The following is a 13,945-nucleotide window of genomic DNA, read 5'->3' on the forward strand; positions in this document are numbered from 1 at the left end:
AGTCAAGGATGTTGTTTGGAACCATCTTCACCCAACACCAGTTGGTTAATGTCTTCTATTAATCTCCATGTGATGTCACATGAGGCCATGGGACAGCAATGAAGCTGATGTATGAGCTCTTCATCACAGTCAAGGGTGTGCAGGTTAGATTTTTGCAGGACATCTTTGTCATTCAGCTGCAAGACTGTGCTGACCTACTCAGAAGTTGCAATGCCTTCAGCTGAGTTAAGCCATGGCAAGTCATGATTCTCTGTCCTCAGCTGCAGTTCCCATGAGGATAATGCTGCTCATCCTCCTACCAGACCCATCAGATGTAGGCAGCAGCCTGCTCTGTTACAGCTGCCTGTCAGTCATGCTGGCTCTTCTCCCAGCTTCACTTGGCTGGTCTGCGAGCTCTGGAGGATGTGGACATCTTCAGCAGAAAGAGCACGGTTTTAGCTGTGATGCTCTGGATTGCCTTACACTGAGCCTGCTTGCTGGTGTAGATATCCTTTGGGAGCAACGTAGCTGTGCTTCAGTGACAGGGAAGCTTCCTGAAGAACCGGTTGCTACTTAAAGAGGAGTCTTTATTTGGATGGCTGCTGTCATGCCATTAAACCAGCTTTGTCTCCAAGTGATTTCTTGGCTTGTTTTGAAGGGACAAGGAGCTGCAGTGATGAAAAATCCTCTCTTCCATCTACATATGAAAAAAACAATACAATCTTCCATTCCCTATTTTGCTTCCATTTTAACAACAATGGATTATTGCAGGATGAAGGACAATAATTCCCTATACTGCAGAATTACAGAGCAATGGTTATTGTAGAGTTTATCCTTGCTCCAGTAGCTGTCTGTAGAGAGCATCTTGTCTCAGTTCTGAACACAAATACCAAAATCAGATGAAAGTTTTATGCTTCATGGAGGCCTTAATGGTATCTTTAGGAGTGTGGAGATGCCCACCTCATCGTGATAATCCTTCTGACTGTGGTGTCTCACTGCACCTCAGTCCTGGAAATTCCAGTGTGAGACAACTCAGTGTTGGGAATACTCCTTAGTGACTGTTCTTCACAATTTGAAACATGATCCTTAACAAAAACATGGCTTGGCCAGGAACCTGAAAGTTGTTAAAGATTGTATTATCTGGCTGTCTGATTCCATTCTTCATGGGATTTCCAGTCACAAGTCCCTTGCCTCCAGGATACCACATTGGTCTTTACTTACAATGAGTGCAAGGAGTAAAGCTACAAATGAATGTGAATCCTGGATTATTCATGAGGACCCTTAGCATCACAAGAGCTAAGATCGTATCTTATGGCTAAAGTAGCAGATGTCACAGACCTTCTTCAGTCTTTGACGATCTGCAAAGATCTCTTCCATCCTCAATTCAACTATACCCTGACTCCAGGCATTGATACTGATGATTGATACTACATTTATGTTTGTGAACAGAATGCATTTAAACCTGGTGTTTAAATGAGAATTTAATCAGAGATACGCTTAAACCAGACTATAATCTCTCTGGTTTCAGTAGGAGATAAGGACAGGTTCTTACAGGCTTTTTAGTGCCTTAAGCATCCCCTAAGGAGTAATAGGCTACGTTTTGGATAGCCTTCTGAAGACAAGGCTGACACCTGAACCAGTGGACTGGCATCTACCTCCTCTTTATCAACATCAGCTAGAGACATGCCATTGGCCTTGGAAGATACTTTACCATGTGCCAAGAGCAGGCCCTAGTGTTTAACAGTAGTCCCTTCAGTGTCCTAGAAGAGATGCGCTGGCATCTCCATTGTCTTAAGGCAAGTTACATGTAACGTGTCACTGGTAAGGTAAATGGAAGTGATACCTCTGTCAGATGGCAGGACAGTGACCCCAGCCATTTGCTTTTCAGCACTGGGTCATATCTTATATACAAAGGTGCTGGGAGAAGCAGCTGGTTGAGACTTGAGCTGCTGGGGAGGGATTTAGTGAAAGCACTCTCCTTTGTCTGCCTGGCACAGCATTCAGCCCTTGATGCTTGTCTAACCTCAAGAGGTGCTTCAGTGTTGTTATATGACTAATTATTATAGTTGGGCTAAACTCCTAGAGGTGCTTAGTTGCCTTTCTACCTCGCATGTGTCCTGTGATCTGCCTGACAGAGCTGGACAGTGGGAAATGAAACCTCATTTGAGTTATACTGCCTTTCTCCCAGGCGTTAGTGAGATTTATGATGTGAAGGTGGGTACCAGTCACACTCCCTCAGGTGTAGTGCAGCTGAGGTTACCACTGCTGGAGAGCCTCTTTGGAGCGTGTGGGATGTTGCATGATGGGGTATATGCCAGTGAGATAGGAATGGTCCTGCCCAGACAGACTGTGAAGGAGGTGGTTGGATTAAGGTGCACAATCAACTCATGTCCTACCTCAAAGCTGCTCTTTAAGAACAGCATCATCTTGCTTAGCTGGGAAGGGGGCTCTCCCTGCAAAGAAGAAAAGGTAACACCATGCCTTTCTAATTTTGTAAGGTTGAAATCAGCCTTCAAAGCAGTTTCCAACCAGGGATGAAATTAGAAGTGGCCAACAAGAGCAATCCAGACACATATTGGGTGGCTACCATCATTACAACGTGTGGACAGCTCTTACTGCTTCGTTACTGTGGCTATGGAGATGACCGCAGGGCAGATTTCTGGTGTGATGTGATGACAGCAGATCTTCACCCTGTTGGCTGGTGTACACAGAATAACAAGGTCCTGATGCCTCCAGATGGTGAGTTCTATGTGTTTTGTTAGGGTCATGCTCCAATATTGGACTGGTGGTTCATCTCCAGACTTCTAGATGATCTGGAATGGGTGCTTCACATCATCAGTTGGTGTTGGGTGATGCAGACAGGGTCAGGTTCCCACAGGTCAATGGGTGTTTCAGTTTGCCAGCCAGTCTCTAGCAAAAGCATTTTTACCCTAGTTGGTTAACAACAGAAGGCACTTCTGTAAGAAGTTGTCTTAACAAGGAAACGCTGTTGAAATGCAAAGCTGTGATTTTCAGTTAGGGGAGAAAATTGACCTGTTCTTGCAGGGTGACATCCAAAGTGAGAACAGACCAAAATAAGCAAGATCAGTTTGGGTGTAGCCAAAATCGGAAGTTGGCTGTGCACTCAAATGTTGTGCCCTGAAAGTTTAGACCCTTCCATTGCCAGATTCTTGCAGCTTTTAACTCCAACACTAGATACACATGATTAACGATAGCAAAATTTGGTCATCATAGGTTAGAGCATGTCCGGATTATCAGCTTTTAGGTGCACAAAAGCTGAATGCAAGAGCTGTACATTACTAAATGGCCCATGTGGGACAGTTTCTTAGTAACAGAAGTTGATTCCCAGTGTGTTTGAAAAATATTGGGTTTTTTGCTATGTACATCAGCAGAACAACAGTGTATCCTTACCACTACATAGCTCCAAGCAGAGGGCTACTTGTCACTCTTACTCATGCATTTTCCTCCCCTATATCCCATTTATTCTGGATCAAGGGAAAAAGAGATGAAAATTTAGCCTCTAACTTATGCATGCTTTTAAAAAAGTCTCATTTATGGGTTCTGCTGCTGAAGTTATTCTTTTACTTTCTATTTTATGTGATCATTGAAAAAAGCATTGGAAAAATCTCATTTATGGGTTCTGCTGCTGAAGTTATTCTTTACTTTCTATTTTATGTGATCATTGAAAAAAGCATATGTGCCAGCTGTGGGCCATGTGTGATTTCTCCTGGTGTAGGGCTTGCCTGGCTTCCCACTGAGTGTGCTGTAGACATGGTCTGTGAATCAGAGCTGATGTTCCTGCTTTGTGCCTGGTGAACTCTGAGCTAAACTCTGAGCTTTTTGTTCTGGTCTATGTGTTTTGAATAAACGGAGGATTGATTGCTTAAAAATAGAGAAGTCTTGAAGACAAATATGGGTGAGAAATCTGTTGGCTTATCGCTAGTAAATCAAGCTGATGTGAGAGGGGTTAGGTATTTTATTGGTCTCTTGAACTATCTTTTATTACATGGATTATAACAAGTGTTACCAGAAGGGTGTAGAGTGCTGTAAACTAAATCTCAAAATGTGAGGATCAAGGAGTAAGAGATCCTATTGACAGTTGTGACAGAAAATAACGATTGTCTTCTAACGGGAGGCAACTGCTTTTCATGGCAGTGTTGGAATCTGCTCTTTGGGTTGTGGCTACTTTGTGTGAATTGTCTTGCTTGAATGACTGCAAATGTGCAGTAGGTCAAACCTCCTTTCTCCTCTGGCTGGGTGCTGTAATTGTATACCAGGAATTTAAATTTGGGCAGCTGCCCTGTTTTGTTTTGGTTTTCCCACTCCCATTCTCACCGAATTAACTCTATTGAATATGTCTTAGTATAGTTCTCAGAAATAATAGATGTGTAGATTATAATTTCAAAAGAGATTTAAACATTTAAGAGCTTCAGGTGTATTTTGCAATGAGGCCTCTAAAATGCCCAGGAGGGTTTGAGGCTTCAGGACTCCTCTCACTTGCCAAAAAGAGAGGTCCTAAATGTGTTCGTAAATCGCAGAGCTCCACTGGGTATTTGCCCAACAGGGTTTGCCTGTGGTCAAAGGTGGGTTTGTGTCTCCCACTGGGACACCACAAGGTAGAAGCTGAGTTTTCAGGAGCGCCCCTTGTTTTCTGTAAGGAGAACTGGGCTCTGACCAGGGTTTATACGTAGCTTGTGAGTACTAGACTTATTTTACACAGATGTCTGGAGTTTGTCCCGTGCTTAATTGTGTTGCTGGTCAGTGGATGTATCTTAATGAGCCAAACTTCACTGCGGTGCTGGGAGTTCTGTCTGGTGAAGCCTGCAGGATCAAGTCTTGCATTGGTAAAAGAGAAGCTGCTGTTCTCTGTGAACTCCATGGAGGTTTTTTGCCTTTTTAGCATTGCACATTGTTTTGTGTCAAACCTTTGGAAGAAAGGAAAGACAGCTTCAGATTGCATGGACCCGTTTTACGAGGGCCTGATTCTGCACATCTTGATTACAAGGAGCATTTCTGTTGGCAAGACCATGCAAGCAGAATGGCCAGGGCCAGCTATCTGTCATTAGGGTTTGATTTTAATCAGGAGTTGAAGGCTTTGGTTAAAAAGCAGATCTGCCAAGAAGAGCTTGTTTAATGGGCAGAATATCAACACTGAGACAATGCTCTGTTTCTGCTTGCGAATCAGATTGGACTGATCAGTGCTCATCTTATAAATGCGATGCCAGACAAGAATGGTACATAGTGACAGGATGAAGGATTTCATTAGATGGGAAAGAGATGCAAGAAAATAGACTGGTTCAGTTTAGCAAATCAATAGAGCTTGATTTAATGCACACACAGAGCTTTTAAGGGGCAGCTGCCAAATAATTATTGTTTATGATCCCAATAGAAGGAAGTCATTTAATTTATGGACTGTTGCATGGTTATTTATTGGGTGACATTAGCATTGCATCATGGTGCCAGTGGCCTGCGAGGAAAATGTCAAGTCATGTTATGTCCTCCCATGTCGTTATGGTGCAGTGCAATAGGATAGGAGTGCTCAAGCCAAATACTTGAGTTTCCAATGAAATGTATTGGCTTATCAAGGGATGGTGTGTGTGTGCCTACGAGCTTCACCCTCCATCCCCTCCCTCCCTGCAGGAAATCAAAGGAGTAAAATTGTAGTTACTTCAAGCTTTGCCATTAATTATATTTTTCTCATTACAAATCGGTGTGCAATTTGAATTGCAAACTCAGCTATCCTGGCAGAATAGATCTGTTTACCATTCAAAGCAAAATGAAAATTATTTAAATTAGTTAATATAGAACTCATTTGAATGAATTGGATGTTTATTCATGAACTAGCTGAGGCAAGTGTGAAGCTGTCCTTATGGTCTGTAGCTTTGCCTCTGGTCAGCTCTAAAGTAATGTCCTGGGACAGAGATTTCTTTTTCATTACATATTAACTGTGGTGTAAACCATCAGTAGCTGAGTGTGAGATTTTCATCCTTTCTGAGAAGCAATTGTAATTCATATGAGGAAGGACAACCTGCTTCAAAGTTCATTGACAGTGACAAGACTGTGGTGGTGTAGCAAGCTTTGTTTTCTGCACTGTGGGGATGAGATGTAGCAGATTTTCCATCAGTTAGTAAAATTTCCCTATTGTATTATTCTGCACGGATACAGCAACAGTATTTATTTCCTCCTGTGCCTTACCCAAACACTGTCCTCCTCCTCAGCACAGAGCCGATGTGGTTGTTTTCCAGCATCCTCCATCCCTCGGGGTGTTTTATGCACTGAGCATTAAAAATTTAAGTCTAACTAAACTTTCTCTTACTAGCAATTCCTTTAACGGTGAAAGGAAAAGAGGCCTCTTGCCTCCTTCAGCCTAGTATTTCCATGTGCTGTTTTCCTTTGTTGATGACAGTTGGGTTCATGAACACGTTTACCATCGGGTAGAAGAGCAGCGTGGAGAACCTGACAAGCGTAGCAGCTAAATTATGCATTGTGAACCACGCGGAGAGCAGGAACGCCTTTTGATTGACACTTGGGTGTTTTTGTACAGATTGCAGATTTACAGCTGAGCCAACAGAGCTGAATCTCTCCTGGCACTATCTTAATGCATTCTGGGATGCGCTAAAGACACTGGGTGACAAGACTATTGTGTACACTTGTAATTGCTGTGGTGGTTCTGCTTTAATGTTATTGACAGATGGAAAGTCAGATAGGGCATTTCTGCGTGCAGATCTGTGTGGTCTGCTTGCTGTGTAAACCAGGAGATGGAGGAGACCGGAGATGTGAAGAAATACAGCAGGGAGAGAACCAGGTTTATATTTTGACTTTATAATGGTCTGGTACAGACGGGAAAACCTCTGAACACCATGTATACTTGGATTTGGAGATCAGGATGATCAATCACACTGTGATTATGTGTAGGAAGGCAGGTTTTACTTCTCTTGTTACACTGATACAAGGAGAACTAAAGCTTCAAATCTTGATCCTGGGGTGAAATGACTCTCTTTTGCATAGTGCTGAGCTTTATCAAGCTTCAGCATCAAATACGCCATTAAGAGTGGTGGACTTAAAGCATTTTTCCTGCCCAGGCTTCCCATGAAGGCAGACATCGTTTGGTCATTATTTGAAATAGGTTTTCATGTGTATCTCAGGTCAGATTAACTTTTACCCTAGATCAGGCCAGAGGAGGGAAGTGTCAGATTCTCAGTGCTAGATCTGATTGTGGGGAGGGTATGGATGAAAAAGAAGATGAAACTCATGCCATGCAAACCGGGTTGCCTTCAGATGACAACTTGTTGCTTTTATTATTATTACTGTTGTTGTTGTTATCACTATTATTAAATATCATTATCTGAATCTATCCTGGTTTTTGAGGTGTAAGAGAGGAGAGATGTAGATCTCATTGACCATGTCAAAACTTAACGGCATCAGGACTCAGTGGATTCTGCATAGTCAAAAGATGGTCTGCTGTGTTGCACAGCAGATTGGTGTGCAAGAGGTCAGATAGATGAATAGGTAGATTGAAGAAATGTTAACTTTGAGCCAAGTTTTCCTTTTTTTTTTTTAATGCTCAGGTGGAATTACTGATGGGTGTAGTGGTTAGAACAGATGCTGGTGCTGGGCTACAGCAGAAAGTAGTGGGATTGAGAGAGATTGGGGAGCAGGAACAGTAAGGCGAGACGGTGATACAGGATCAAAGAGAAGAGGAAGCCTTGAGCAGTCACTTTCTGCTGCAGGTGTGGATTTGGTGTCATTCAAGACTCCCTAGGTGCACAGAAGGCTTTCTTAAGGGGCACACCTCATACACTTGCCTTTCAGCATCATTTTTGGGGTTACTTGTGTCCACAGAGTTTGTCCACAGGTTCTTCAGTAACACAGAGATAACGTTTCTGAAAACGGATGAGGGCTTCCAGAGCTTCTCTCTCAGAAAATGGGATCATGGAATGGTTTAATTAACCAAAGCCAACTTTCTCCTGGTATCTGTTGCCAGAGGAAATAACGCTTAAGCTATACCTGCAGGGCTGTAATGACAGTGCTGGTAGAGGGATCAGATGGGCAGGGTGGACTTCTTCTTTCGTCTTTGTGAAGAGTTGGCTCTCCTCCACCAAGTTACCTGAGACGAGCCCAACTACTGGTGTAACTGAGAGCAGATCTGGCCCCTGTGTAGCTCTTTCACTGAAGGCTCACCTGAAATATTACTTCCTAAGAGCTTGAGGCTGGAGAAAATCAGTTGGTGTTCACAGAGCTTATGCTGTTTTACAGCAGCTAAGAACTGGGCTCTTAAGCCAGCTAAAATGAAACTCGGAAATCTTCTTTGGCAGGTTGTACTCTCAAAGACTGTGGGTATTTCTAAAGTAGTGTATAGTTTGTGTTTTTTTAATGTTCTGTGCCCGGTTTTCATCCTCTTATTCCATCAATACCAAGCTTAGACTAAGCTAATGTAAATAAACTGCAGGATTTCTTTAAGTACTGTAAATGACTCGTAGTGCAGAGTTTTATGTGCGCTTTTTAAGTCGACTTTAGCAGGCCATTAATTATGCAGGGGTGACGTTAGCATAAGTAACTAGTCAGCAATAAATGTCAATTAAATATTCTATTAACATAGTAGGCAGCTTCATGCATTGGCATAGAACATTTAGCAGATTACACTTAATGAGCATATTAAAAATAACATTTTTTTTTTTGCTTTGCTCTCCTAATGATGGCAGCAGAGAGGAGAGGAGGGGAGGTAAAAATTACTCCAGCTTTGGATGAAGAGCTGGGGGGTGTTTGGGCTGAATTTTGCCCTAGTAGGAGCCATGTCATAGAATCATAGAATGATTTGGATTGGAAAGGACCTTAAGATTATCCAGTTCCAACCCTCTGCCATGGGCAGGGACACCTCACACTAGACCGTGTCAGGGATGCCAGGGATAGAGCATTTACCACTTCTCTGGGCACCCTGTGCCAGTGCCTCACCACCCTCACAGTAGAGAACTTCCTTATATCTAACCAGAACTTCCCCTGCCATAAGTGATGAAGGCTATCAAGGGAAAAAATCAATGTTTGTTTAAACATAGATCCTTTTGTGTCACAATTATTGGGAATGTGGTGGAGGTGGTCCTTAGGGAACATACCTATCCTGAGGCTCACAGCCTTGGCTCTGCAGTGATCCATGGCCATGGGGTACTATTAGGCTTTCTGCTAAGGGAAGATTTCCCCTAGGGTGAAGCCTCATCAGTTCGGGTCACTCGTTGTGCTTCTCGAGTTTTTGGTGGAACTGTCTTAGAGTGAGTATTCTTCCTCTTCACAGAAATCATAAATGCAAAGTCTCTCTGCTTTGTTCTCTTCAGTATTTTCATTTGGCAAAAACTAGTTTGTTTTTTCCCCTCAAAAATGTCAGGACAGTTGTTTCTGGGATTTAATACTCAAAACGTTGACTTGAGTTGCACCGATGCCTTATAGGATTCATATGTGGGTTCTGGTCCCTTTGGGTGGGTTAGACTTTCTCTCATGAGGGATCTGGTCTTTCCTTGTGGAGTCATCCTGAGATGTCTTCTATGAAGACTTCTTGTGCCTGGGGAACCCAGCCATTGCTGAGGATCAGGTATTTGGAAAAGCCAAAGCTGTACAGGATGGTTTAGGTTTCCAGTAAAAAAACAACCCCAAAGCTTGCACATGAAGTAGGCTCTGTTTATTAAAAGCAAGAAAAGAACACACTTTAATCAAAACCTAATTTTCCAGTAAGAAGCTGTTTCAGCAGAAAAGCAGCCGGCAAGCCTCATTTCCAGGGACAGCAACATCTGCTTGTGCTGTATTTATATTTATTTATTTATTCTCACAAGCAAATGGAATAAGGGAAACAGGAACAGGCCTGACCAGACAGCGGTGGTCCAACGAGACAGGGATGAACTCGGTGATGAGGCACCCTGCAATGCACCCAAAGTGCCTGTTCAGCATGTGTTTTAGGGTGTTTTTAATTGTTTAGAATTAAGTGGGTAAAGCCGATTTAGCTCACACCAGGGTTAAGTATCAGTGCAACTTCATAGAGAGGTGACAGTTTCACTGATGCAATTGTACCTGCACACTCCTAATGCAAGTCCTGGATTTTTTTCACTTATGGTTGGAAAGTACTTGCTTTTAGAAGTGTAACCTATCCTTGTTCCTGTACTGGACTGAGCTATGTAGTCATTAAACCTAGTAAAACAGTATTACAGAGTTCTACAACAAACACTGAGGATAATATAGCACTGTTTATGCTAGTGTGTTATTAGCTCAACTTGGAGCATGGGTTTAATCTGTAGGTTGGCTGATGGCCAAGGAAGGGTTCAAGAAGGGGTTTCAGTGACGGGTTGAAGTTTGATAACAAATAACTTGGACATACCAATACTGAAATGAATGTGCTTTCTGACTGCCTTTCCCTTGCTTGGGTGGACTATCTGTGTCCTGACTTCTTTTTCCATGTATTGTGACTGGTACGTGGTGCCTTCCTCCATAAATGAATGATGTTGCAATCAGGAACGCTGTAAAGCAGCAGTATGGTTTGCAGTACTGTCACGGTCCCTTTTGGGTGGTACAGGGAAAGCTGAACTATGAATCTGTTATGGTTAAAGCAGCAGCACCTTGTGTACAAGCAACAGTGGATTCAGGCTTATTGCAATGAAAACTGAAAGCCTTATCCTTTTACAAACAATCTGGAGGGGGAGCGGAGGTGTGGAAAAGAAAAGCAGTGATTTTTGTGGACTTTGATGAGTTATAAATATATCCTGAGTGAAACCAATAGTGTGGAGCTTTATGAAAGCTTTAATGAATAAATAAATATTTCATGCCCACATGGTGCTTCTTCAGGAACGTGTGCTGTGGGTAGAAAGCAATAAACAAAGAACCTCCTTCAGGGTTTGTTTGGGCTTTTAAATTAAACTAATTTAATCAACTTTTTCAGTCAAGCTTGATATTAGTTCATTTCTGTACATAGCTGTGTACTCAGATCTGTTTGTTTTCTCCTGATACCTGTTCTCCTGTATAGAAGGTGCTTGAATATCAAGGAATGATTTGTTTCATCCTTCTTCTGTGGTGTGCATCTGCTGTTTCAAGGCACAGAGCACAGATTTCCTCCTTATCCAGCAGCTTGAGGAGCCAGCCATCCTTTACCATCATAGCTGTAGGTGTTACGGGACCCCAGCTGAGGTTTGCATTATCCGGCAGGGAGATCACTTGAGCATGTGGGTCATTTCTGAATGTAAACTAGTAGGCATCTTTTGGGTTTTGGAAGACTTCAGTACCCAGTTTGGTACTGCTTGAAGGACTAGAACTAGCCAGAAGTGAGAAGTGCCATGGAGTCTGGCCCCATGTGGGCAGAGGTGCTTGCACACTTACGCACTGGATTGCAGAGATTTATACAGAGAGATTAAAATGTTCCTCAAGCTCAGGCTATTGGCAAAGCTGGAGCTCAGGCGTGCTGGTGCTGTTGCTTAATGGCTGTCTGTGATAACAAATGGCCAGGATGTGTATTAGCTCTGTGCTCCATGTCTTTGCAATACTTTAAAAAGAAGTCCTGAGAGACCTGATTTTTCCTTGGGAACAGCAGGGCTGAAGCCAATTGATTCTTTCACAGCTGGACCATGCACGTAAGGAGCAAATAAAGCACAGTAGGGAGGTAAAAGCAAGGTTGATCAGAGAGGTAGAGCTAACTTTGGGAAAGCATCTACTGAAGGCAGGGCTGCTCAATGAGCTAGGATCAGCCCAAACTTGGATACTGATGCACCTTTGTGCAGGGGTGGTGGGGTTGGGACCAAGTGCATGGAATGGGGCATGTCTCATCTTTGTTTGCCATGAAAAGGAGTAGAAGTACTTCCTGTTCTTTAGTTGTATCTTTTTTTTCCCACTTCAATCATTGATCTGGAGCCAGTAGTTTGTGCAGTGGTCAGCTTTGGGAACTGGAATTTATCCCTCTTGGCTGAATGAAGTACATCACCATGGAGTTTGTGTCACCGTATGGCAGTGGCAAAAAAAGAGGGGTTGTGTTAGAAACTGAGGAAACTTGGTTTGCCCAAACCCATGTAGACTTATATTTAATTTATTTTTTAGTGTTATAAGGCAATGTGTGAGATTGTGTCTGTGTAGATGAAAGCCCAAGCCCTTTGCACAGCAAAAAGGTTCAACATTGGTGAAGAATGATGAAGCAAAACTCCTTGCAGTAGTGCTGAGCTTCAATAGTTGACTGATCAGCCCGAAGTTCTGCAAGGAAAGAACATTTCAGTGGGACTTAAGCTCCGTTAAGGATGCTCGAAGGGCTAAAGATGAGCAGTTGAGACCCCACGACTTTGCCTTCTGCTGCTTGCAATTCTGATCACAGCCTGCAGGATAACCCTGCAGACACTGCTGTGACTAAACCGTTGGTTTCGGACCTGACACTTAGTACAAGTTGCTTTTTAGGAGTAGGTGAAACAGGGTGGATTTTCAGAAGGTACCTTGGAGACCGTTACAGGTGATGATTGTTGCAAAACCCGCCTTCCGTCCATTGCACAGAACAGCAAAATCTGATTCCCAAGACATTTAAGTGCTAAGGGAGGGAAAGATGTAAGTTATTGTACAATTAAAGTCCCAGCGAGGCTCCTAATAAAAAAATGTGATTGAGGAGTCAGTAACATGGAAGAACTGGTACTTTTGCTCTGTGTTGAGCAACCATTTAACATCAGCTATCTATTTAATGCAGACCATGTGAACAGAACAAAATGCAGAACAGTTGAGAATCTGTTCAACTGTCAAGCAGAGTAATTACAGCCCCATTTGTAGACTTGTAGCATTGAGGAGACGACAAGGATTATTCAAGGAAATACCCCTGAAGTGTTCACCTCCCTCATGATTCTGGAGATCTGCACCTTGAATATACATCAGTGACCATCCAGAATTGTTCTTCCGCACTCACACCACCGCATGGAACATGTGCTCTGAAGCAGAGGAAGGCCCAGAAGCCATAGGAAAATGAGTGCCTTGACCCTGAAAGCATAACAGTGTATGCAAACCACCCTTTTTCTGACATAGTCAACTTGACTAATGTCCTGCTGAATGAGTTTTTTAATAAAATGTTCTTTAAAATGATCAGTTTGAGAGATTTTAAGTAGCTATTTGTGGTAATTACACATAATTTCCCTTCCCCAGTCTCCCATAATTTCCCCCCAAGGAGTTTTAGAACAGAAATGCCATCTCAGTTAGAAGACTAGGCCTAGGTAGTTAATATATGTGGTGATATAATAAGTAAAACATTGACTGACTTAAATAATCATCACTGGGGACATCTGTGGAGACTTAAAAAAAACCCTACCGTTCATATTCCAAGTTAGGCACAGTTTTGGGTCTTTGTATCAAAGAAGGAGGTGACTTTCTGTGCATTGGTGTAAGAGCTGGGAAGGTAAATAGAAGGGTAAATAGCACAAGGGACTTCATCCATCACATGCTGAAGTTGGTGTCCACATTTCTTCAATGGACCTTTTTTGATCAGACTAAATCGTATCTATTAGAACTGAGAGGATTTTCTGTGCTCTTTTGGGCCAAGGACAAGCCAGGATATCTAATGTCGTGTCTCCAGCAGAGCATTCCTTTAGATACACCTAGGGACACCTCAGATTTTGCTTGTGAAGAGTATGTATATAGCAGACTCAGGAAGCTGCTAGTGGCAGATGCAAGCACCAGCATGATCCCGAGCCAGCTGTGACTTGCACTGGATTTTTCCCTCATTACACATGATAGTGTGGGCTCCCAGTCACTATGGAAGGGTTTGCTTCCTGAGGCAGACCATATGCTCCTGGAGCCCACGGACGTAGCTGTTACGCAGTGTAGAGGTTTAAGTAATGCTCTTATAAAGCATTTTCCTGATAATAGTTAAATCCCAATTCCTGTAACCCATATTCCAAATTATGGGTCAGTTCTGGCCCTTTTACATGACATTGGAAAGCTTTAGCTCTGAATTCCCACATGATTTGTTTCCGGATCT

The 13,945-nt window shown here is 42.8% G+C and overlaps 1 protein-coding gene across 3 annotated transcripts in view; it reads left to right on the forward strand.

Moving 5' to 3' along the window:
- The window catches only part of SFMBT2 (Scm like with four mbt domains 2), a 107,472-nt gene that overhangs the window by 18,357 nt on the left and 75,170 nt on the right, over positions 1-13,945 (forward strand). For all 3 annotated transcript variants that reach the window (XM_061468625.1, XM_061468624.1, XM_061468623.1), the window contains exon 4: positions 2,478-2,718. In XM_061468625.1, the coding sequence (XP_061324609.1) occupies positions 2,478-2,718 (241 nt within the window). The remainder of the gene's footprint in view (positions 1-2,477; positions 2,719-13,945) is intronic.

The sequence above is a fragment of the Pezoporus flaviventris genome, unplaced genomic scaffold, assembly GCF_033815535.1.
Source record: "Pezoporus flaviventris isolate CSIRO_AGI_PZ_B2104156 unplaced genomic scaffold, CSIRO_AGI_Pfla_v1 ptg000049l, whole genome shotgun sequence".
NCBI lineage: Eukaryota > Metazoa > Chordata > Aves > Psittaciformes > Psittacidae > Pezoporus > Pezoporus flaviventris.